Source organism: Leptidea sinapis, chromosome 23 (assembly GCF_905404315.1).
Source record: "Leptidea sinapis chromosome 23, ilLepSina1.1, whole genome shotgun sequence".
Classification (NCBI taxonomy): Eukaryota; Metazoa; Arthropoda; class Insecta; order Lepidoptera; family Pieridae; genus Leptidea; species Leptidea sinapis.
In genome coordinates this window covers 1,814,131-1,836,508 of record NC_066287.1, presented here as the reverse complement: position 1 = coordinate 1,836,508, position 22,378 = coordinate 1,814,131, and the positions used below count along the sequence as shown (strand labels likewise).

The following is a 22,378-nucleotide window of genomic DNA, read 5'->3' as shown; positions in this document are numbered from 1 at the left end:
GCAAGTACACAAGGTACAGTTGAAGAATGGCAACTATAAGTTCTTAATGTTGCAATTTCAAAAATATTTTAAAAATAATATCATTTCTTCTCTAAATTCCGGCAACATCCACCTATACAGAGATATTTTCTGTAATATAACAAATGGCGAGATGAGCGCAATAGAGCCAGTCTAAAACTAATTAAAGCTGTAGGTACTACATAATTGTATTTTCTAATTTAAATAGCAAAAAAGCTATGAGACTTTCTTTAAAAATAAAAAAATATTAGTAGAGGCTTAATGTAGCAAAAGAAATTTCTTGAAATAAAGTAGGTACCCGCCTATTTGAGAACCCCCTTTTTTTTGTGGATAACAATTTTTTTTTTTGGCCGCCAAAGAGTTGACTACCCTATCTATAAGTCATCTGTGATGCGATATGTTTTGTTTTTTAACCGACTTCCAGAAAGGTTCCAAAAATAACAAGAAATAGATTAATAAATTAGATTGTATAAAAATACGCAATTATTTTTATACTTTTTAGTGCACATTATATCTATTGTTTTGGAATAGTGTTTTTGAAGTCGGTTGTTTTTTTGGTAAAAATTTTTTTTGTACTACGTCACTTCTGATTCCTTCATATTTTTCTTTGGTAGATAAACATACCTCGACGTGGTAAGACATATCTACCTAATATCATGAAAAGGCTAATCGTTGGCAAATGAAACGCAATAAAACGTTTAAACACTAATTCGGAATTAATTTACTTTATTAAACCACTTAGAAATCACTTGAATAAACATAAACTTAATGACAAACGGACATTACGCAAGTAAGTAATAAGTTTAGGTACTAACAGACAGGTATCTCTACATTCTACACTAATAAAATAGTCTATGACATACCTATCTATTCGTATAAAAACTATTTAACATAGTTATTTGTTAATTAGAACTGCTGTATTTTAATTACTTGAGACAATCTAAATCCGCTATAAAAATAACATACGATACAACTTAATCAGAACTCACATCAAAGCAGTTTGTGAAAACTAATCTCATTCGATTTATCATTGCGAGCTGTCTATCAATATAATAATTCTGTCAAAGATTAATTGAAATTCAGTAGAGCACCCCATGTATTGATACATTATGAACTCGAAAGAGCCATGCTAATTTGCAATTGAATTACAACCAAACCCACTAAACAATCAAAATCAATTGTATACCCATCCTTATCAAATGCGTTCGGTTTACGGCTGGATAGAACGTGATAAAACACAACTGTGTGGTAACGAAAAATGTCGACGCCTCCAAAACTTGGGTGGGGAAAGGTGTTTGTTTGAGGGCGTGACTTGTTACGAACGATTGAGGTGCAGTCGCTCGCACGCCGTCGTCGCGAGTGCAGTTCATCGCCGCTGTCAATTTTGACGTCTCTGACAGCGGTTCGAATTTGGAATTTCAAGTTTCCGCCATACATTAAAGACTGTGCTGTGAAAAATGGCTTTTGAGGATAGATGTAGTCCAAATCAAGCGAACAGTCCTGGTCCGGTGACAGGTAGAGTTCCAGGACCGCACACAAATCAAGTCCAATTCAATTGTTCGTCGCAGTATACTTGTACTACAATCGACAGGTATGATAGGACAAACGTAGCCGTCAAAGTTCAACCAAACTCACCACCGCCGAGTCCTGAGCACAACCAAGAGTACTACTACCGCCCAGAAACCCCAGACGTCAAACCGATAATTCCAGAAAGATTCGACATTGACAAACGATACCAGCCAGCAACATCCGTTGCGTTTTCCATAAACAATATTCTACACCCAGAATTCGGTTTGAATGCAATTCGAAAAACGAATAAAATCGAAGGACCAAAATCCGTCGGTCCAAACCACAGTATTCTTTACAAGCCATATGAGTCAAAGAGTTTTTCGAAATACGAGTATGACTATCGGAAAAAAGATGATTTTAGTACATTGCCTCCGCTGGGTGGGCTTAGACAGACTGTTTCAAACATTGGCGAGCAGATTTACAAAGAGAAAGAAATACCAAAGATTGTAGAGCAAAAAAGACCTGACTCAGCAAGTTCTGTTGTTTCTTCAACATCCAGTGGGGCCTCTACGCACAGTACTGATACGAATAGTCAATCTTCTTCAGGGAATACAACATTATGGCCTGCTTGGGTTTACTGCACCAGATATAGCGACAGGCCCAGTTCTGGTAAGTTCTATTTTTGATATTCTTTCATAAATGGCTTAGTAATGTTCAATTCTTAGATCATTTATAAGTGTAGATAGACTGTGACAGCTATGAAAACGTGGAAAAAATTGAGGCTGACAGTAAACTATATTTTGAGCAAGACGTAGCTTATCACTCATACTAAACTAATAAACCTGGCTTGTTTTCATCTGTCTAGCAGCAAGATCTATCTGGACGTACTTATAAATGATCAAAGCAGAAATTTTACAAAAGTCACTCAAGATTAATATTAAGATTAAAGGTACTAAATAGTTAATACTTACTTTTAGGTCTTATGTTGAGATGACTAACTGTGATATTCAAACAAATATTTATGAACATTAACAACTTTTAATTAAAATTATAAACTCAAACGGAATTATTTCATTTAATTTGATCAGCAATGGAATAAATAATAACTGAAGTAGATAGGTTTCTTAATAACTTCCTAATTTGAAAGCCGCGACTACATTACAAATATCATTGTAGCTACAGATACCTATATTATAAAAGTTCATTATGAAGTTTTACTACTTTTTATTTTAATGCTCAATAAACCTATTCTTAACCTATTTTCAGATGAATAGTATTAAGTTTTTATATGTCGACAGGGCAAAATTTACCAGAGCAATTTCTTTATTAATAAAAAAAAAATATATAATATAACTTATACCTATTTCGTCATATTAAACTCATCTTAAAGCTTTCAAATCTGTCATGTGCTTCACACTAAGTTTTTGTAAAGCTCTTACTTCTCCATTCAATATATATATTTCTGTTTTGTGTTCTATTTAGAAGATTTATCTGCCCATAGAAGTGAAAATGTGTGTCTGAGTTGTATCTCCCTAGTTTACTCACTAGATCACATATTACTGGCGCAGTAATATATAATAATAAGTTATATTTTAATAACTAGGTACCAATACTAAGATGTTATGTCTGATGTAAGCGTGGACAACCCATCAAATATGGTCCCTTACCGGACCGCGTCCGATCCGACCAAATCCGACCATGCGTTTTATATCACAATAAGGGAAAAGACGAGCAGGACGTTCAGCTAAAGGGTAATTGATACGCCCTGCCAATGGGCAGAATGCTGTGCCGCTCAGGATTGATCCTTGAGACATAAGATGTTACGTCTCGTTTGCTCAGTAATTTCTCAAGCTACGGCGCCGTTCAGACCGAAACACGATAATGTTTACACATTACTGCTTCACTACAGAAATAGGCGCCGTTGTGGTTCCTAGTCTAATAATCTAGCCGGTATTCTGTGCAAAGAAGCCTCCCTGTTTAGGCTATTAATTAATAGTCGGCGATTTTTTTTAGACCTCGCCTCCAACATCTTATGTCTCAAACAGACGAGCGCAATTAAACACAGAATTTTGGGCTTTCCAGAATTGTTCTGCAATGTAGTGGACTGGACGTAGCACATTGTGGTATCATTAACCATCAGGTGCTTTATGTTAGTGTCGACACTTTTCATCGTAAAATAATACAACACTGTACTTTTTTTATGCATTTGTAAAAGAACCATATATTTTTATGTGCATGACGGCTTTTTTAGAAGTGGTTTTTATTTTTGGATGTAGCGGAAATATGCTCTGTTAATTTGAGTATTTTGTTACATCACTGCATATCCACGGTGAAACTTTATGGGTACTATACTTTGAACCAGACATTCTTTAGGTCATCACTTATGACTATGAGAAGACAGAAATGAATTTGCATTAATTTTAATACAATTTTTGAAATGCTATGTTTGTAATTATTTAAAAGAGTGGCAATAAGTTTCTTGACACTTCTTCTCATTAAAGCACAACCTTTTCCGAAGCTGTGTTATGTGGTATAACACTATAGACATTCATTACTGTCATTTCCTTGGCCTAAGTACATGAATTTTGAGTTATTCAAATGTTGTGATTTTTATTGAGTGTAAATTCCGTTAAGTTTTGTGTGTAGGCAATCAATTCGACACGTGTTTCGCCTGTACACGAGGCATCCTCAGGTGATGTTGACTCGCCAAATCTGACACGAGACTGAAAAAACTCAATTTGTCGCATTGATTACGGACAAAATTAAATTGTTTTTTGATTTTGATTTGATTGGTTTGATATAATATCTGCTGTAACTACTGTAGCTTATGAGATAACTAGGAGTCTTGCAATTAGGTTCCAGTTGTTTTGTCGCCCTTTCAATACGGATACCAAAATATACTAATTAAAAAAAACTTTCCAGTACGTCAAGGATAATGACGGATAATAATTTCATATATAATAATAGATAATACTTATCTTTGGTGTTTCCTAATAGCAGCGAAATAATAAATATTTCTGGTTCTTCACCTGTTTATAATATGATTAATTAGACCGTTGACAGAACATGCTTGCGCCACAAAACCGGATGAAAAAACTCTTGACAAATACTTTATGTCCACTTACAATGACCTCAAGCAACGCTATTGAATTTTATGTTCGGCACTTATAGAAAAAATTTTGAGGTACGATTTGAATTATACCGTATCTGCATTTTATGGGCTTTGATGAAGTTTCAGTCAAAGTGTCTACCGCCGTGTCGTCGGCCGTTCCCAATATTCAGTCTATCTCTTACTTGAGATAGAAATCGTAACTATCGTTGACTTTTCTGTCCCAATAAACATATCGACGGTAACTCACCTTATCCGTACACGCTGTCTGTCAATGGGACGCCGTATAGCTTACCAGCGATAGAAGTTTGTATCAGAATTGCAATTCACGCGTCCCAATATAAGGCGATAAGAATGATTTATCGGGTATATTGGGACAGCTTCAGATTATTGACAGCTAATTACTGATAGTAGAAGGTAGTAATTACCTGTATCTATAGATAGTATATTGGGAACGTCCGTTAGTCATTTGTTACAAATGCTGTAAGTAAATGCATTTTTACTGGAATCGAAGGTTAATAAAGTTAATTAAGTACTTTTAAATCGACTTCATTAAAGACGTAATAACTATTAATAATAAGTACCTATAGTATATATTAACTTAGATTAATAAAAAATAATTGAGTTGTATACGTGAGTTAATCTTTTGTAATTACATATATAATTGTAATTATAACTTGTATAAAGTTTAATTAAATATACATTTATTTGCGTTTTTGACATTTTTAGTTTATTGCGTGTTACATGTTGTTTGTCATCGGTTTACATTCTATCAGTAAGCTTTTTTTTATGACAAACTGGCGTACTATTAACTACCTATTACTAACCCGCCTCGCTTTGTTGAGTCAGTCCGTCTTGTTTCATTTGTTAGTCTATGTTATTGATTTATATTTTTGGAATATTTATATGTTATATATTTTAAATATAATTTGTTGGGAGAACAAAATATAGTCCATGGTCAATACTTACTGATAATTTAACTCTCCATAGGCGCATGGATTTATACTTGATAAGAGTTATGACAGCTGTTTGATACATTCTATTGTGAGATGTTAACTCAGTTAACGCACTTAAACCGAATGGTGAAATCGCTTCGTCTTTAATCGAGATTAGGACTAGCATTTTAACTAAGAAAAGCTGAGTTTTATTAAACTTAGCTTAATGCGTCATTGGTGGAATCGAGCCGGCTTAACCCGAATGAGTGCTAAAGAAGATTTCACTACAAAAATCAAATCATTTGTCTATATAATACGAGCTCAGACACAAAACAGCATTTTATACTATAGTTAAATAATAAATTATCCTTGCTAACCGTATTTATGCTACCATGCTATTTTCTGTTATAAAACAAATTGAACTAGAACTTTTACAAATGCAATAAAAGCAATTATTCCTGCCGTTATCGTAATGACTCTTGTAACTTATAAATTATTTTCATTTACAAAAAGACCGCGTAATTAAACGAAATAGATTGAAAGATAAGCGTTTAATGTATATTTATTGCAACAAGTTTATTGTGAAAAAAGATTCGCAAATGTTGGCAGTTTATGTTTGCTGGGCGCTCTGTTTTTTAATCTATGACAAATTTATCACATTATTATTGTTGAATTCATATTTTGAAATACGGATAGTGGGTTTACGATAGTTACGTAAGTAGGTACCTACAGTAGGTACGGCTTATGGGTACAGGTTTATGTTCCAGATTCTATTTATGTATTAATTATAGTTTACTAGCCGTCCCGACAGAATTTGTTCTGTACATTATCAATATGCGAAAACTTTTTAATGGTGTAAAATGTTCACACTATTGTATAGTAATTAAATTATCGTAACACTGTCAGTTTTCCAAATAAAAATAAAAAATTAATAAATTGCTGTTTTTTGTGAATTGTCAATAATATTTCATAACATCAATAATTATTTCGTAAAATATGCTCCCCGGTTGTTGTAATGAAATTGTTTCACAGCAGAACTGTCAAACCGTGCGTCAATAAATTCTCTCATAGAAAATATGTCCATACAAAACAAATATTGGAAATGAAATTCATTCATTCACGACTCGTGGTCACACCAGTGTGACTACGAGTAATTTTTATTCCTCGTGGTCACACCAAGGGTTTTACTACAGCCTGTTGGTAATTGATATAAGTGATGTGTCAATTTCAACTCTCATGATATCGACATTCTCGATAGTTTAGATAAGGAATGACTAAGAATGGAAATTGTTTTTTCTTTATCCCTCACAAGGGATATTATGTGGACTAAATTAATAATAAATAAGTTAATAAATTATTAACTGTCTTAAAAGAGGATATGAAAATTGTAATTGAAAAAACCCAAGAAAAAAGAGACAAATTGAGAAAGATAATTTGATCATTAATACCCAAACAAAACTTATTAATAATAATATTTCTTTAGGCCATTTTATGAAAATACTTCGTTAATTATATACCTATATACAAAAGTTATAGATCTTTGCCTATTTCGACATATGGTAGTGTAGTTAAACCTGCGGTGTGAAGACGAGGATAAAACAATTTCCATCCTTAGTCATTCCTTATCTAAACTATCGAGAATGTCGATATCATGAGAATTGAAATTGACACATCACTTATATCAATTACCAACAGGCTGTAGTAAAACCCTTGGTGTGACCACGGGGAATAAAAATTACTCGTAGTCACACTGGTGTGACAAACTGGTGTGACCACGAGTCGTGAATGAATTAATTATGGATCCCAAATCGAAATAAAAACTATCCTATCTCTCAAGTTGGACTAAACTGCACTCCATGAAGTACCTAATCCCCATTTAAATCCGTTCATTAGTTTAGGAGTCCAACGCGGACAAACAACGTGTCACGTAATTTATATATATTAAGATATATCCCCCTACCTTAGATTAAGGATTGGTCTCCATTCGATCGTCCCAACTATATACCGCAGGCGTATTCGCAAAGTGCGTTAACTAATACTAAGCCCAAGTGGGCGCACTTGAGCCAGGCTCGAACAATGTGTGACGTTGACGTGCCTGCCACATGTTTTGTTAAACTTTGTTAATGATTGAAACAAAATGCCGGGTTGCGTAGTAAAACTATGTTAAAATAATACTACAAAAAATAAGAAAGACACTGGGATCGCATACTATCAGGGGGTAAGTATTTTGTATTTTATTGATTTCAATGTAAAATAACACAAAGCGTATACATATAAGTTACAACAATTGAAAGATGCCATTGAGTGTCAAGATGCCACGCATACAAGCATCTTTACAAATAGCCAATACACAGTACAATATGAAGTTGACGTATAAAAAAGCTATTGTTAAGTAGTGCGGTATCTAGTTGGAGCGCAGCGGAGACCAATCCTTAAACTAAGATTACAAGCTTTTTTGTTTATTCTTTCAATATTCTTATAATAATTACAGTCTAATTAGACACTTATAAGAATTGAGGCATATAACTGGTGGTAAATTTTGACGTGCAATAAGTTTAAATCCTATTTTGAAAAAAATATTTGAATTTTGAATTTCAATAACAATAGTTGTGGTCAGCTTTAGTCAACTCACTTAGTCTATGCTAAGCGTTTGTAGCAATAACACGTATTTTAATGCTGGGTTATATATATATAATAGCTATTCCTTCTTGTGTATTAAAATACCTATAACTGGTTTAATAACCCTCAAAACATAAGTTAAAGTCTTCCACCGCTAATTTCAATATATCTATAATTTTTTAACCACGTTTTGTTTTTTTCTTGTATATAAACTATAGAAGTACAATAAACTAGCGTATAAACGAAACTATTGTTCCTGTAACCGAATTTGATTCTCAAGTCGTCAACAGTCAGCCACTTAATATTTTTAATATAGCGAACATTGGCAAATCCAAAATTGGCACGTTTTATCGGGCTGTCTGATCATCTATGCTCTAGTATATTCTAACTCTATGATCTGATGCCCGTGTCATCAAGTTGCGCTCTATAGTTTACTCGAAATACCTTCCCTAGTACGTAGTACATATTACCACAGTGCTTATAGGTTCAAATTTTATTAATACAGTCCACTTTGATCTTTATTGCTTCTATTAACATAAGTATTCAATTATATTTACCCTTGCAGTATTTGGAGCTAGAGATGTTTTATAAGACATTTCAAGCATTTTTTCTAAAGCGTTCTTTATGTTACACCATCTGCCTCATGTTAATTCCAATAGAATTATACTTTCAAATAGAATTATTCAAGTTAACATTTCACTGTTATTTCACTGAAGGTTCAAAAACAACAATAGTGGCAAGATAACTTTATAGCTTAGATCATTTATACGTCTGGAATGTTAGTGACAGCTGTGATTAAAAAATTGAGGTTGATAGTTAACCTCTATTTGAGATGAGCAATGCACGCACACTAACACTAATCGCGAGTGTAAGACGTAGGTTGTTACGCACACTAAAGTAATAAAACTGGTCTATTTTCAACGTCTGCCTAGCAGCAAGAGGATCCAAAAATTCTGAGTGGCACTACAATTGCGCTCGTCACCTAGAGACATGAGACGTTCAGTCTCATTTGCCCAGTAATTGGGCGCCATGCGCCCTTCAGACTGAAACACAATAATGCTTACACATTACTGCGAGCCGCTAGATTATGGGTGGTGGTAGATTATGGGTGGTACCCATAATCTGGCCGGCATCCTGTCCCAAAAGAGCATTCCACTGGTAAAACTGCTTATATTGTCTTTATACACAGCCCTTCCGCTATCAGACTGCTAATGATATGTCCTTATATGTATGTAGAACGTCATTGTTAAAGTTAAATATATAAATGGGTAAACACTTAAGTTTCACGGCAGATCGTTGCTCTATCAAAATATATTCGATATGAATTTACACCATCCATAGAATGATCAAAACAAATTCACCCAACAAACTTATAGGGCGTTGATAGCAAAGAACATAGAATTAACACACAATAACAAACAGTCAACATAGGGTGCATACATTTCAATAAATTCATATTTATAACGAAAGATAGTTAACGACAGAGCAATGGACGCACACCTTTATAAAACCCATATTAAGCTGCTTGGTCCGGGATCCAGTACGTACTCGCTTTGCATTGCGTATAGACGTCACTTCAGTTTGTATGTTCTACTGCATCTATGAGAGTTTTCCGTAAAGTATCCACAAGCTTCTTTGCACAGGATGCCGGCTAGATTATGGGTAGGTACCACAACGGCGCCTTTTTCTGCAGTGAAGCAGTTATGTGTGGGCATTATTGTGTTTTGGTCTGAAGGGCGCCGTATCTTGTGAATTTACTGAGTAAATGAGACAACATCCTATGTCTAAACGCAATTAAAGTGCTGCTCAGAATTCTTGGGCCCTGCACTGAAATGGGCAGGGCGTATCAATTACCATCAGCTAAATGTCGTGCCTGTCTCGTCCCTTGTTGTTATTAAAAAAATATATCAACTTTCGCCACAAACTAAGCTGATCGGCAACCGAAACCAGATTTGTTTTAATCTTTCAAAACCATATAAAAGGTTTTTAATGAAAGAACAACCTTAAACTTAATGGAATGACATTACCTTCCAGAAAGGCCGGTAGTGGTCCTCTCAATTCCTCTGTTGTTGCAGGACAATTTAGGTGGCGGTGATCATTTAACATTTGGTGAATCATACGCTCATATGTCCAATATTAAAAACAGTGAAATTGTAATTTAAATCTGACCTACCGATTACTAATTATGACAGTAATCACGACCATCGTGTTCACGAAGCATCTTTACAGAAACAATGATTTCAAGCTCTAAAGGTTGTTGCATACCGTATACGATAATTTATATTTACTTATACTGTTTATTATTTATTATATTTTATGAAATATTTCATATTATTAAAACACGATTCATGCATTGGATGCACTTTAAAATCTATATATTATATTACAGCCATTATAAAATACTCTATTTGATGGAAAAGAGTGGCCGTTGAGTTACTTGTATGTTCTTCTCACGAGCTCTACTTTTACCGAGCATATGGTAGATTCAGTAATTTAAAAGAAATATTTATAGTGACGATTAAAAAGTCCTTAGTTTAAATCTGATTAAATAAAATTTATTTCACATTGAATTTACTGGCAGATTGTCACAAAGATTAACGGCCGTTTTCAATAACCTGTCTATCCTTAGTTTAACTTACTAGAGGTAGACAAATCCATCTTTTTACACTTACTTACATTTCAATAACCTATTTACATAAAGCATTGGACCATAACTATATTGGACATATCTATGGATATATAAGATCTTGTCACTAAACATTATTCGCAATCTTAAAGTAAAATGCATAATAAAATGTGTCAAAAAAGCCACAACATTCGGCGAAACTCTTAAATTAATCACCGCGATAATATTACATCACCTTATCATTTCGCGACATGTACATCATAATTCAGATTCACAGATAACAAATAATTTGAACTGTGTAGCCGTGACGTGTTCCGTTACGCCTTTTCGCGCCATTTTATCTGTCCGCCATCTTTTTTATGTACGCATTAATTAATGTCAACAACTTAATTGTTTTTGCGTCTTACAACATAGTTTTTATATAAAATTAATTAATCTTTGTGTTTATGCGCTGTTCAAGCAACATTTGTGTTTATGAAATATAATTAATTTAGATGTGGGTGTTGTAAGTTGTAGAATGACCTTGTGCGCTCAGAATATAGAATAAACCACAAAACGTCAGCGTGTACAATAGTGAGACGGTGTAAACTACGCCGGAACGGCGTACGTGCTGTTTACCATGTTTGTAAAGATACTTGCCCGCCCGAAGGTGCCATAAGTCTGTTTGAATCCGTAAGTCTTATTTGTTGAAGACTGTATAACTAGCTTTTCTTTTTAATAACTTTTTTAGTTCTTTTTGTTTCTTAATTAAACCAAAGAATATGTAATAGTATAAATAATTAAGCTACTAGCAAACGCACACATTAACAAGTGGGAGGCTCCTTCACGTGCTCGTAGCTCGTGAAATAACGGGGTAAATAAGACTTAACATCTTATGTCTCAAAGTGACGAGCGCAATAATTGTAGTGCCGCTCAGAATCCTGAGCGGCACTTCATTGTGATAGGCAGGGCGTATCAATTACTATCAGCTTAAGTCCTGCTCGTCTCGTCCCTTATTTTTTATAAAAAAAAGTCAAACCAAAATTGGTCACAGGGTGTCGGGTCGTCTTTACGCAAGTATTTTATAATTTGTGAAGCTCAATCTTGCTTTTGATCACTTCACGACATCGTCCCCACTGTTAATACATAATAGCTACCTAACCTTTTATATTACAACGATTTATAAGTTCTTGTAAATGTTTGAGTTCATATGTTACAAGCAAAAAATCCGACACAATCACGCAAATTAATTCAATACCGACCGTTACAAAACAACGCGCGTAGAATTATAAATAAAATTACATTTATTAATGGCTCAATTATACTTTATCAAACAGGTTCTGCGAAAAATGGTCGTATGTTGCAACATTTAAGATATAAATTCACTTAACGTTGTCAAAACAGGTGTAATAACCCGATAAGCTGTCTAGTTTTTCGCGCGAACGCCATTTTGTGTGATGGCGCGCCCAGTTCGATTTATGGATAATTCAGTTTTGATCCTAGCGTACCATAGATACATTATAGCTATCTATGGTTATGAATGTTTATAAGACGTTTTAGATAGAAACTACTTTTGTATTGTACCTTTCGTTACTATTTAGAGGCCTTTGAATAGAATATAAATAAAACATTTTTAAAAGGATTAAAACGCGTGTAATTTATTATAACTGCATTTTTACATTAGTTTTTGCGTAAAAGCTGGCCTCATTACTATTATTAATTTATATTACCTGAACTTTTGTTTTATTTAGCCGAGTCTCCCTGAAAACATGCTCTGTAGGGTCACGAAACGTCGGAACCCTAAGAGAAATTAATGGTTACATATCACCGTTTTGAACCCACACAAAAGGTGCATTATTTAGTCTGTTTTTAAGACAGTAAGCGACAAGACGAGCAGAACGTTCAGCTCATGGTAATTGATACGCCCTGCCGATTACAATACAGTGCCGCTCACTACAATTACGCTCGTCACATTACTGCTTTACGGCAGAAAAAGACTCCGTTTTGGTACCCATAATCTAGCCGGCATCCTGTGTAAACGAGCCACCCATTGGTACATGCGTTTAGTCACCTCTAACGACACCCTGGGGCCAGAGACTTCCCTATTTTTATGCCCCGGGGAAGCACAGGGCTAAGTCCGGTCTAATCTGGTCTGGATGTTATATTTGAATATTTTTCATGAAAGAATAAAAATTCTGTAGGCGTGTTTAATTATACCAAAGTTTAGCTTTAACTATTGCAAATTCCAGACTTGCTCATAAAGTTGAAAATGATAAGTGATTTAAATAACTTGGATTTCTTTGGTTCGTGCATCTCCAATTGTCATATACTTCAAGTCACAGGCACATAATTTAAACTACAGTTTAGATATACATCCAAGCTTTGCCTCACAAAGTATGGCAATTACATCCGGTCATAACCGGACCTTAAGCCGTTTCGGATCTCTTTACCGCCATTTTTATTATTATATAATTAAGCAATTGCATTTTATACTTCTTAATTACTACTAATAATACTCAACTATTCGGTATAATCATAGATATATATCTGACTGGAATTTATAAAATTCCATTAAATGTTGTTTGCTTACAGACTAGGTTATCTCGCGGTGCCGTGTGCGAATCATTTGCTTAACTTAGTTATCATTATCAGGTTGTATAATAATCAAGGAACTATATTATATTTATTAATATTAGATTGACCTTTACATATGTATAAATCTATAAAGTAATTTAACTGAATCCTTCAACGAAAAATTTAAAATGCCAAAAGGACCAATGACCTTTTGACCTTAGATCTAACATTCCAACCACAATTAGTAGTATAATAATACTGAAATGAAAAAAAATATATTTATTCATTTAGGTACAATTTGTACGCTTTTGAATCTCAATTTTGTTGCCTTCGCGATTGGTTCAAAGGACTACCAGGGCTTGTTCTGAGAAGAAGTGGCAAGAAACTCAGCAAATCTTAGAAAGTATACGAAAAGACATTTGACTTTTGATACTACTAGTAGAAAATTAATAATAATTTAAAAGCAAAGCTAAACTAAACCGAAGAAAATTACTCATGCACCAAACATTTCGTCGAAGGCGACAGATGAACTTACATGCTTTTGGACTACAACCATAATTACTCTCCCATAGCCATAGTGGGGTAAAAATGGTCTACCATTAACTAAGGACGTATAATTAGTTAAGAGTCGATTTGTCCCGGGATGTCCAAGGTTCGAATCCAGTTGAGTGCGTTTGTTCCTTAACAGCCAGGTGTCATCGCGTAGAAATACTTTCATGAGCGTAATAAAGCAAATAGCAGATATACCATTTTTGGTCTGTCCGCATATAAAACTGTTGTACAGTCACGTACATAATATGTTAAGAAGATTATTGTATATTTTTGTATGAATAATTCTTTCGGTGAACTGAGCAGCCGTCAAGCTTGGTTATTTTTTTATTTATTTATTTATTTATTTATTTATTTTGTAAATATACACTATTCAAATTTAATTTGTACTAAAATTTTTATGGACGATGCGGGACTCAAACCCGCGCCTCTTAGCTTACCAACTTAGCCAACCGTCCAAATGATCTCTTACCAAAGTTCTTACCAATTTATCGTAAAGCTTGGTATGTCTTATCCAAGTCTCAGGTTCTGACTTCAACTGCAGGATATATTGGACAGTTGATAAGCTGCTCAATCCCAATAATTGAATTTTAGGAAATTGACTTGAGATGTCGCGCTTTCAAATCTGAACAGTTTGTACAAAAAAGTGAAACAAACAGCTGTGAAAATTAGACACGAATGTTAGACATATAAATTATTAGCATTGTAAAATAACGAAAATTAAATTTAAAACGAAAGTAATTAAACATTTACATAATTAGTTCTTGTAAATACTAAAATAAACTTTTACACTATTTAGCTATGTAACACTCGTTCGCGTAAATTCTTTCGAAAATATTTTTTTTTGCCATTACTATACAAACAGATATTCTACTTTTTTATTATTTCACTAATACAAATCGAATATAAACAAAAATGTTATAACAGATTATATATATATAAATATGTAATAACGCTTTTAAAAAAATTGCGGCTTAAAGACATTGCTACTTAGTTCAAATAGCTTTTCATCACAAGATAATATTATATGTAACCAAAATTTTGTTTACGACTGTACTCAGAGAGTTAAGTTTTTAATTAGCACTCCCTTCTCGCTACTGTGACAATTGGTTTTACACAGAAATCTAGTGATGTTCCCGTGCCATTCGCCTTAGTCGATATATCGATAAACTTAAATTGAGAAGGTATTATTTTGGCATTTTCAAATAAGAAGGATTTTATGAAGATTTTACATGTAGTATTAACGAACAATGTTAAATGTTGTTAAATACTTACCTTAAATGTATGCGTGCTCCTTTATTTTTAATGGTAGGTATTATTATCTTTAACCAATATCAGTTGATTTATGCGAACGCTGATATACAAGTTAGATCTTATCGTGGGTATCAGAGTTTCAATGCAACACTGTATTTTATTTATGATTAGTATATATTAAGACGTAGTACATACATATTACATATAAATATATTGTGGACATCTGTTTTAGTGAAATTAAATTAATAATTTTAAAAATAAAATTAATTTTAGTTTATTATGAGATGATTAAGTTTATGATAAGTTTATTATATAAATTATTATATGTAAAGTAGTCTAATAGTGACACATCAAATATTCATAAAAGTAACAAAGTATTTCGAAAAAAACTGTATGATCACACCAATCTCTATTACAAATCCACAATATTTTACAAAACATTTTTCCTCGACTAGAAAACCTCATATCCAAGCTAAAGCTGTTGAGGTAATCTTAGATAAAAATATAAGCATAATATTAAAGTAAAATCACACTCTTTTTAGAGTTTTCGTTCTTCGTGTATTGCACAATCAACGGATGTTTTGCCTTTTATGAAGCAATTAACATACGTTAAATGTGTTTAGCTTTATATACAACAATACAGAACTGAATACTTCTTTTTCCTAAACGGCTAAAGACTAATTTAATTTTTTCTGAAATATTTATTAGAAAATTACTCATGTGTGCTAAGAAAAACGTATATTAGTTAATTTAATCAATTATTCAAATGTATGATAATGCGTTTTTACATTGTTATTGGATTGTGAAATCATATAACGATATCATTATCATATTAAGCATTACAAAGTTGCTAAACTGTATACACTAACGATAAATAAAATACAATTGTTAATTACTGACTCATAAATTGTGCTTCTTAAGTGTTTCCTTTCAACATGCAATTCTAAACGGCTCATATTGATAACTTTTACGTCATATTGTGAAAGAAAATGGTTTATCGTTGTAGTAACCCTCCTTTTTTACTTTATTTGTAACTTTTCTGACTTGTCCTTGACTGGTCCTTGATTCAGTTGAATTACTTGGGAATATATGTGAATAAGTTAAGGTAATGAATTAACATTAATTATATTTTGTTACTTTATATAATTAATTTTTTGACTGACTATTATTCCATCTTAGTTACATAAAAAATATATTATAACTCATTTTTTAAACGCTACTCTGTAGCTGTTTCGATAAATTCAATGTTACTGAAGGGTCTATGATATAAAATCGATCAAATTCATCATATCATTAATTGGTATTCCAAGATGTACTAATTAAAGTTATGTGCACCATCGATTAGAAGTAAACTTGCAATACAAGGGAATTTATGTGACATGTTATATCCAAATATAATCATACGGTTGCTTTTTGCTACATACTGAACAAAAATCAAATTTAATTCACCTGGATTCTAATCGCCGTCTTATTAAAATAGAATTCGGTAAACGTACTCACGCCCATTAATTACCTTAAATGCAAAATGAATGCAGTAAATATTTGCTTAATTATAGAATATACACACAGTTGCTTAATTAGTTTCAAAGAACTTTAATCTTGACTTGAATTAAAACATAACATTCATTAAGCCTTATTAATTCACTTGGACAATCTTATAAATATTTTTATCGCTAGTTTTTAAAAGCCTTTGCTGTTCTTTAAGCAATGTGTATACGTTAATCAGTAATTTTATTTGCTCTTTCATTATTGTAGACCAAAGCTGACGTAAATGTTAATAAAATTGTGCTACAAATATGGAATTACTTCCTCTGATTGATTTAATATATATTTGTAGATTGCTTTAAAAAAATGTAGATCAAGTTAATATCAGATAACAGCTTACACATCAAATATCGATATAAAAAGTTAGTCAATACTCCTCCCTACTATGATTATCGACTATCGGTGTCCAGATCAGTTAAGCACTTATTATTGATTATTGGGAATCTTCCATGATTCATATATAAAACACATAATATAATACATTTTCAATTACTTAACTACGTCTTTTATATTATGTCCTTTAAAAAAACATTAACGTACATTTGTTAGAATACCAAAATTGCAGAACAATTAATAACTAAAAAATCTCTATTAAAACAAGTATAACAAAAATATTTTTGCCTATAAATTGATTAATTATAACGAAATAATCGACAAGGTATATCGATACTCGCACATCACTACAGTACGAAGAATCGGCCACCTCCATACATTGTTTTTACATCAATGGCATTTGATAATAACTTGATCTCCAGTGTTTCGGTGGTCAGTAGTTTTTGGGCATGTGGCATTACTTCAAAACGTGTAACAATTTATATTATACTTGTAATTGGACTGTTATTGGTGTGCCAACGGCGTTGGCGGGCTTTTTTTTTAATGGATCTACTTTTTATCGGCAGCCATCATCCGATAGTAATGGTGCTCAATTATTTTCAATATTAACAGATGCAGAAACGTAAAATAAACCGAAGGCATAATCCAATAAATTATTTAAGAATACTTAACCATATATAATATTAATAATTATCATAACGCATAATTGTTCCTTTTGATAAACATTAAAAACCTCCATTTGAATTGAATTATTGTACACTTATATCTATACTTGTATCTATACTTCGTTCCTTACTCATATCCAGTTGGTTATATACTCTTAGTACACGGGGAGTGAGGACTGAATAGTTTCGCCTTTATTCATTTTGTCAGTTGCACATTATTATCAATATATCACATTAACCAGTGTTATTGCAAAATAAATCGCCTTTTATAATGTCTTTAATATAAAATTGTAAATTTTTGTTTTAATTAATTTTAAAATTCTTTTAAATCGTATTTTTATATTGCCTGATACTTATTAATTTAATCCTGTTACATCAACTGTGGTATATAAATATGCTGACGGTACATACTCAATGAGCCGCCATTTCTAATTCCATTCTATATCCGTACGGACAGTACCTGTACAACTGCTCTATATTAGTATGGTGGGTACTCAGGAATCTATTAAACACTGTACTGTGTACACACTGGGTCGATAACAATCTGCGCGCGTGTGGTTCCGCCTTAACGTTTTGTTTCGCATTTTCTCAGCACCGATGTATAACAAGGTGGATGCGGCATTTTATTAACTCTTTTCTTTATTAGTGTTTTTTGAAAAAAATAGTAACGTTTTAATGATGGATTTGCATGATACAGCATCAGATTTATTTTTTGGTACTCCAGTGGTCCACTCCTACAAAACAGTCGTAGAAACATAATATTGTTTACAAAGTTATCATCCAGAAAGTTCTTTTTACACTCGTTTTTATAATAAGTATTCCACTTTTACATGTCAATTGACGTTTATACTACATTTTATATATATTAAATATCATATATATAAATATATGATATTTTATAACTACTGTCATAAGCTACTTTTATTATATTATTCAAACTTAATCATCCAAACATAACATAAATGCTATTTGTGTTTCATCATCAATAAACAGTGTTAATTTTTTTCTTCTGTCTACTTTTCAATCGTTTATTTCGTGTTCAGTTGCCAAACATAATACAATTTACTAAATCAATAGAACACCATATCCATTTATATAAATGCACGTCCCATTACGTATTCGACGCGTGACTCAAGGCAACAGTAAGATATTTTAAATTCTAATACAAATGGATAGAGTTCAGCTTCGCTAGAATGTTTAAGAATCAAATCGAGGTACGTGACTATGGTGTATTGATTTATGGAATAATGGTTCTTAAGACAATTGAAACAGAGACTTTTTATGCGATTGACTAAATTTATTATAAAGAAGTATCTACAAAGTTAATATTGTATTAGAAAATGTATTAGTTATTCAAAAGATTCGACTTGGTGATCTAAACAAGATCGTGAAGTAAAGAAAATTCACACAGTTACCCCAATGCCGAACTATCCATTTGCTATGAGCATAACAGGTTTCAAATTATACTTTTTCTTCTTCGTGTATTCGTGCGTGGTCATGCTTGTTTTAAAAGGCCTCCGCTGATTAATTTTATATATATACATATTTCAAATATTTGAAGTGAAAACTTCTTTAGAGGCGTTGGGTTCACGTCACCGATATGCTAATGACTGTCGCAAGCGATAAAAAAATTAATATAAATATATATATACTTAGACACTTTCTAGATGGATGAAATCTCGTGAGTTCGCGTCACCGAAATCCTTACAGCAGTATATCTGTAGCTATACAGCTGACGTATTGTGGAATATTTGTGCTTTGACAGTATAATATCTTTTAAGTGAAATTGAATGGATTTAGTGAAAAGTTAAATGTGTATATACCGTGCATCTAATGGTTGCCGTAATAAAAAAGCTATTGTTCTTGGGTAGTGCGGTAGGTATCTAGTTGGAGCGCATTGGAGACCAATCTAAGTACCGTGTATTATTTTTTATACAACAGTTGTAAACAACTCGCATGCTTTATTTATAATTTAATAAAAGGATTGTGTTGAGTTATGTAATAGGTACCTACTTCAAGCTAATTTCATTTTTTTTATATGAAAATAAGGGACCAGTTGAGCAGGACGTTCAGCTGATGGTAATTGATACGCCCTACCCATTACAATGCAGTGCCGCTCAGGATTATTGAAAAACCCAAAAATTCTGAGCGGCACTACAATTGCGCTCGTCACGTTGAGACATAAGATGTTTAGTCTCATTTGCCCAGTAATTTCACTAGCTACGGCGCTCTTCAGACCGAAACACAGTAACGTTTACACATTACGGCTTCACGGCAGCAAAAGGCGCCGTTGTAGTACCCATAATCTAGCCGGCTTCCTGTGCAAAGGAGACTCCCACTGGTAAGTATAAAACAACTTTATGATTATCTTTAATGAAATTAATTGGCCGATATCGTATAACTGTATGTGTTATTTTGACAACAGTTTCCATACTTTTATGTGTAAGTTACGCAAAATACTAATAGCCATGTTGCGTGCTATAACCGTTATAATTATGTATATTTTTAGTGTATTATGCATTACTTGGTGTTACTATGGATTGATTTTTAGGTGTGGTCTTAAAGAGAGTAAAGAGTTAATGAGTGCGGTAAAAAAGAAAACTTTTCGTTATTTGTGCGGATTATGGTTGATTTACTATATTGATGGACAATGTAATTTGATAACGATACAGTGACAATCAGTGACGTTTTATACATATTGAAATATTACATGCCACAGATTACATCATATTAAGCTTCGACAGCTATATCTATACATTGCCGCATTTTCTACAGTTGCATATATTATTCTTGGTGAATAAGTAGCAATGTAAAACATTTATTCGGTTCAGATTTGATTTACACAAGACTAAGGAGAAAAGTGTGCTTACATTGTGTTCAAGCACACTTTTTCCGTTCTGCTATCAGACTGCGAATGACCTTTTAGGTAAGTATATATATAGATAGATATATATATATAGAACGTCATTGTTGACAATTATCTATAGAGCTAATAAAACTCTACACTGTACAGATACAAGCCGTGGTTTAGATTATTAATTTTCCTATTGTTATAGGTTACAATATATAGGCAATGGTATGGATCTTACCATGAACTATTATGTTTGCAACCGACAAACGTAGGCCTCACTTGATGGCAGGTGATAACTAAATAATAAGCTCAACTTTAGGCGTAAAATAGGCACTAAAGGCACATATTTTCTCAAAATGATTCCTTTGGAATTATTTTTGATATCACTTCTAACATTACCACCGCTTCGGAAACAAATGGTGCTTTGAGAGAGAAGAAGCGGTGCAAGAAACTCTCCAAGTGCTTTTTTTTGCGCCCTTTTTAGTAAAATATATTATGTAAAATTTTATGCTGTCATTGTTATTGCTATAAAATAATTATAATCTAATCCCAACCTATCCAATCATTAGATATTGAGCTAAGGAGTAGTCGGATTTACGACACAGATATTTTTTATTCGATTTAAATATAAAGGTACACTAAATTATAACTTCATCCTCTGTTTATTTTATTTATCTTTTCGTCTTCATAGTGCAATTAAATACACATTTAAATTTATTTTAATGAACAGATAAATAACAATAATGAAGAAATTATGGTCAATGATTATTCAAACGTGACAGTTTTAATTGCTGGCAACACAACATTGTAATTGCAACGGGCTTAGCTAGTGTTGCCACTTACAGAGGTAATGAATTTGTACGGGACATATAAATTATTCTCTAATGACCATTAGGGGTGTTCTCCCTGTAAAAGTTTATTCATTAATCGCCTTTGACATGATTTCAGCCATTAACTTAGTTTTATTTATTTAGTGGGAAGCCCAAGTTGTATTGTATACAAGTGGTGCCATATGGTAAATTTACACATTAATATCTTATATTATCTAAAATCGTTTACCCTATTTACAGGTTAACTCGACATGCAATAAATTAATTTACAAGTACTTTGAATCAATCAATCAATCAATCAAATTGAATATTTAAAAAAAGACAATTTCCTTGTTAACTTACTCTATAAATTACTTTATATATATTTACATAAAGTATACAAAAAATATAAAAACTTAAGTTTATAGAAATTAAGAAAATAAAGAACTATTATTAGGAACAAAGACATTAATGTTATTATATAATTTTTTTTTTAATTAAGTGCCACAACATTGTAAAATGACCGTATACCAGCGTTGACCAATCCGTAATGTAAGACATAACTAGATTTTTAAAAGTTTTACAAATTATTCACCGTAAACAAACACATTGTTTGATATTCATTCAATTATCATAAATATGAAACTTCATAGAAATGAAGCTGTCGCACTTTTTCAATTGTAATTTTTTGGTCAAATTTTTATTTTATTTTATAATACAAACCTGCATAATATAAGTACATATTAAAACTTGACAGCTGTCAAATTATATTGAATGATCTTTGTACTATAATTAATGTATGTGCCTATTCTGATATTATTTGTGAGAACATCATATCATATAAAATAGATGGTCTTGAAATTTATACTCGAGAATAAACTTTGCTAGAAACAGTTAAATATACAACCGCTTTAGCTTTCTGAATGTTGGCAACTGTTCGTAAATTTTTCACTAAAACCCCAAACATTGCGCGTCGTTACATTTCCAACCGTTTGTTTAATTA

The 22,378-nt window shown here is 32.5% G+C and overlaps 1 protein-coding gene across 1 annotated transcript in view; it reads left to right on the top strand.

Annotated features, from left to right (window-relative positions):
- Positions 1-1,363: 1,363 nt before the first annotated feature.
- The window catches only part of LOC126971436 (segmentation polarity homeobox protein engrailed-like), a 28,315-nt gene continuing 7,300 nt past the window's right edge, over positions 1,364-22,378 (top strand). Inside the window, exon 1 of the mRNA XM_050817755.1 lies at positions 1,364-2,196. Coding sequence (XP_050673712.1) covers positions 1,476-2,196 — 721 coding nt within the window. The 5' untranslated portion in view covers positions 1,364-1,475. The remainder of the gene's footprint in view (positions 2,197-22,378) is intronic.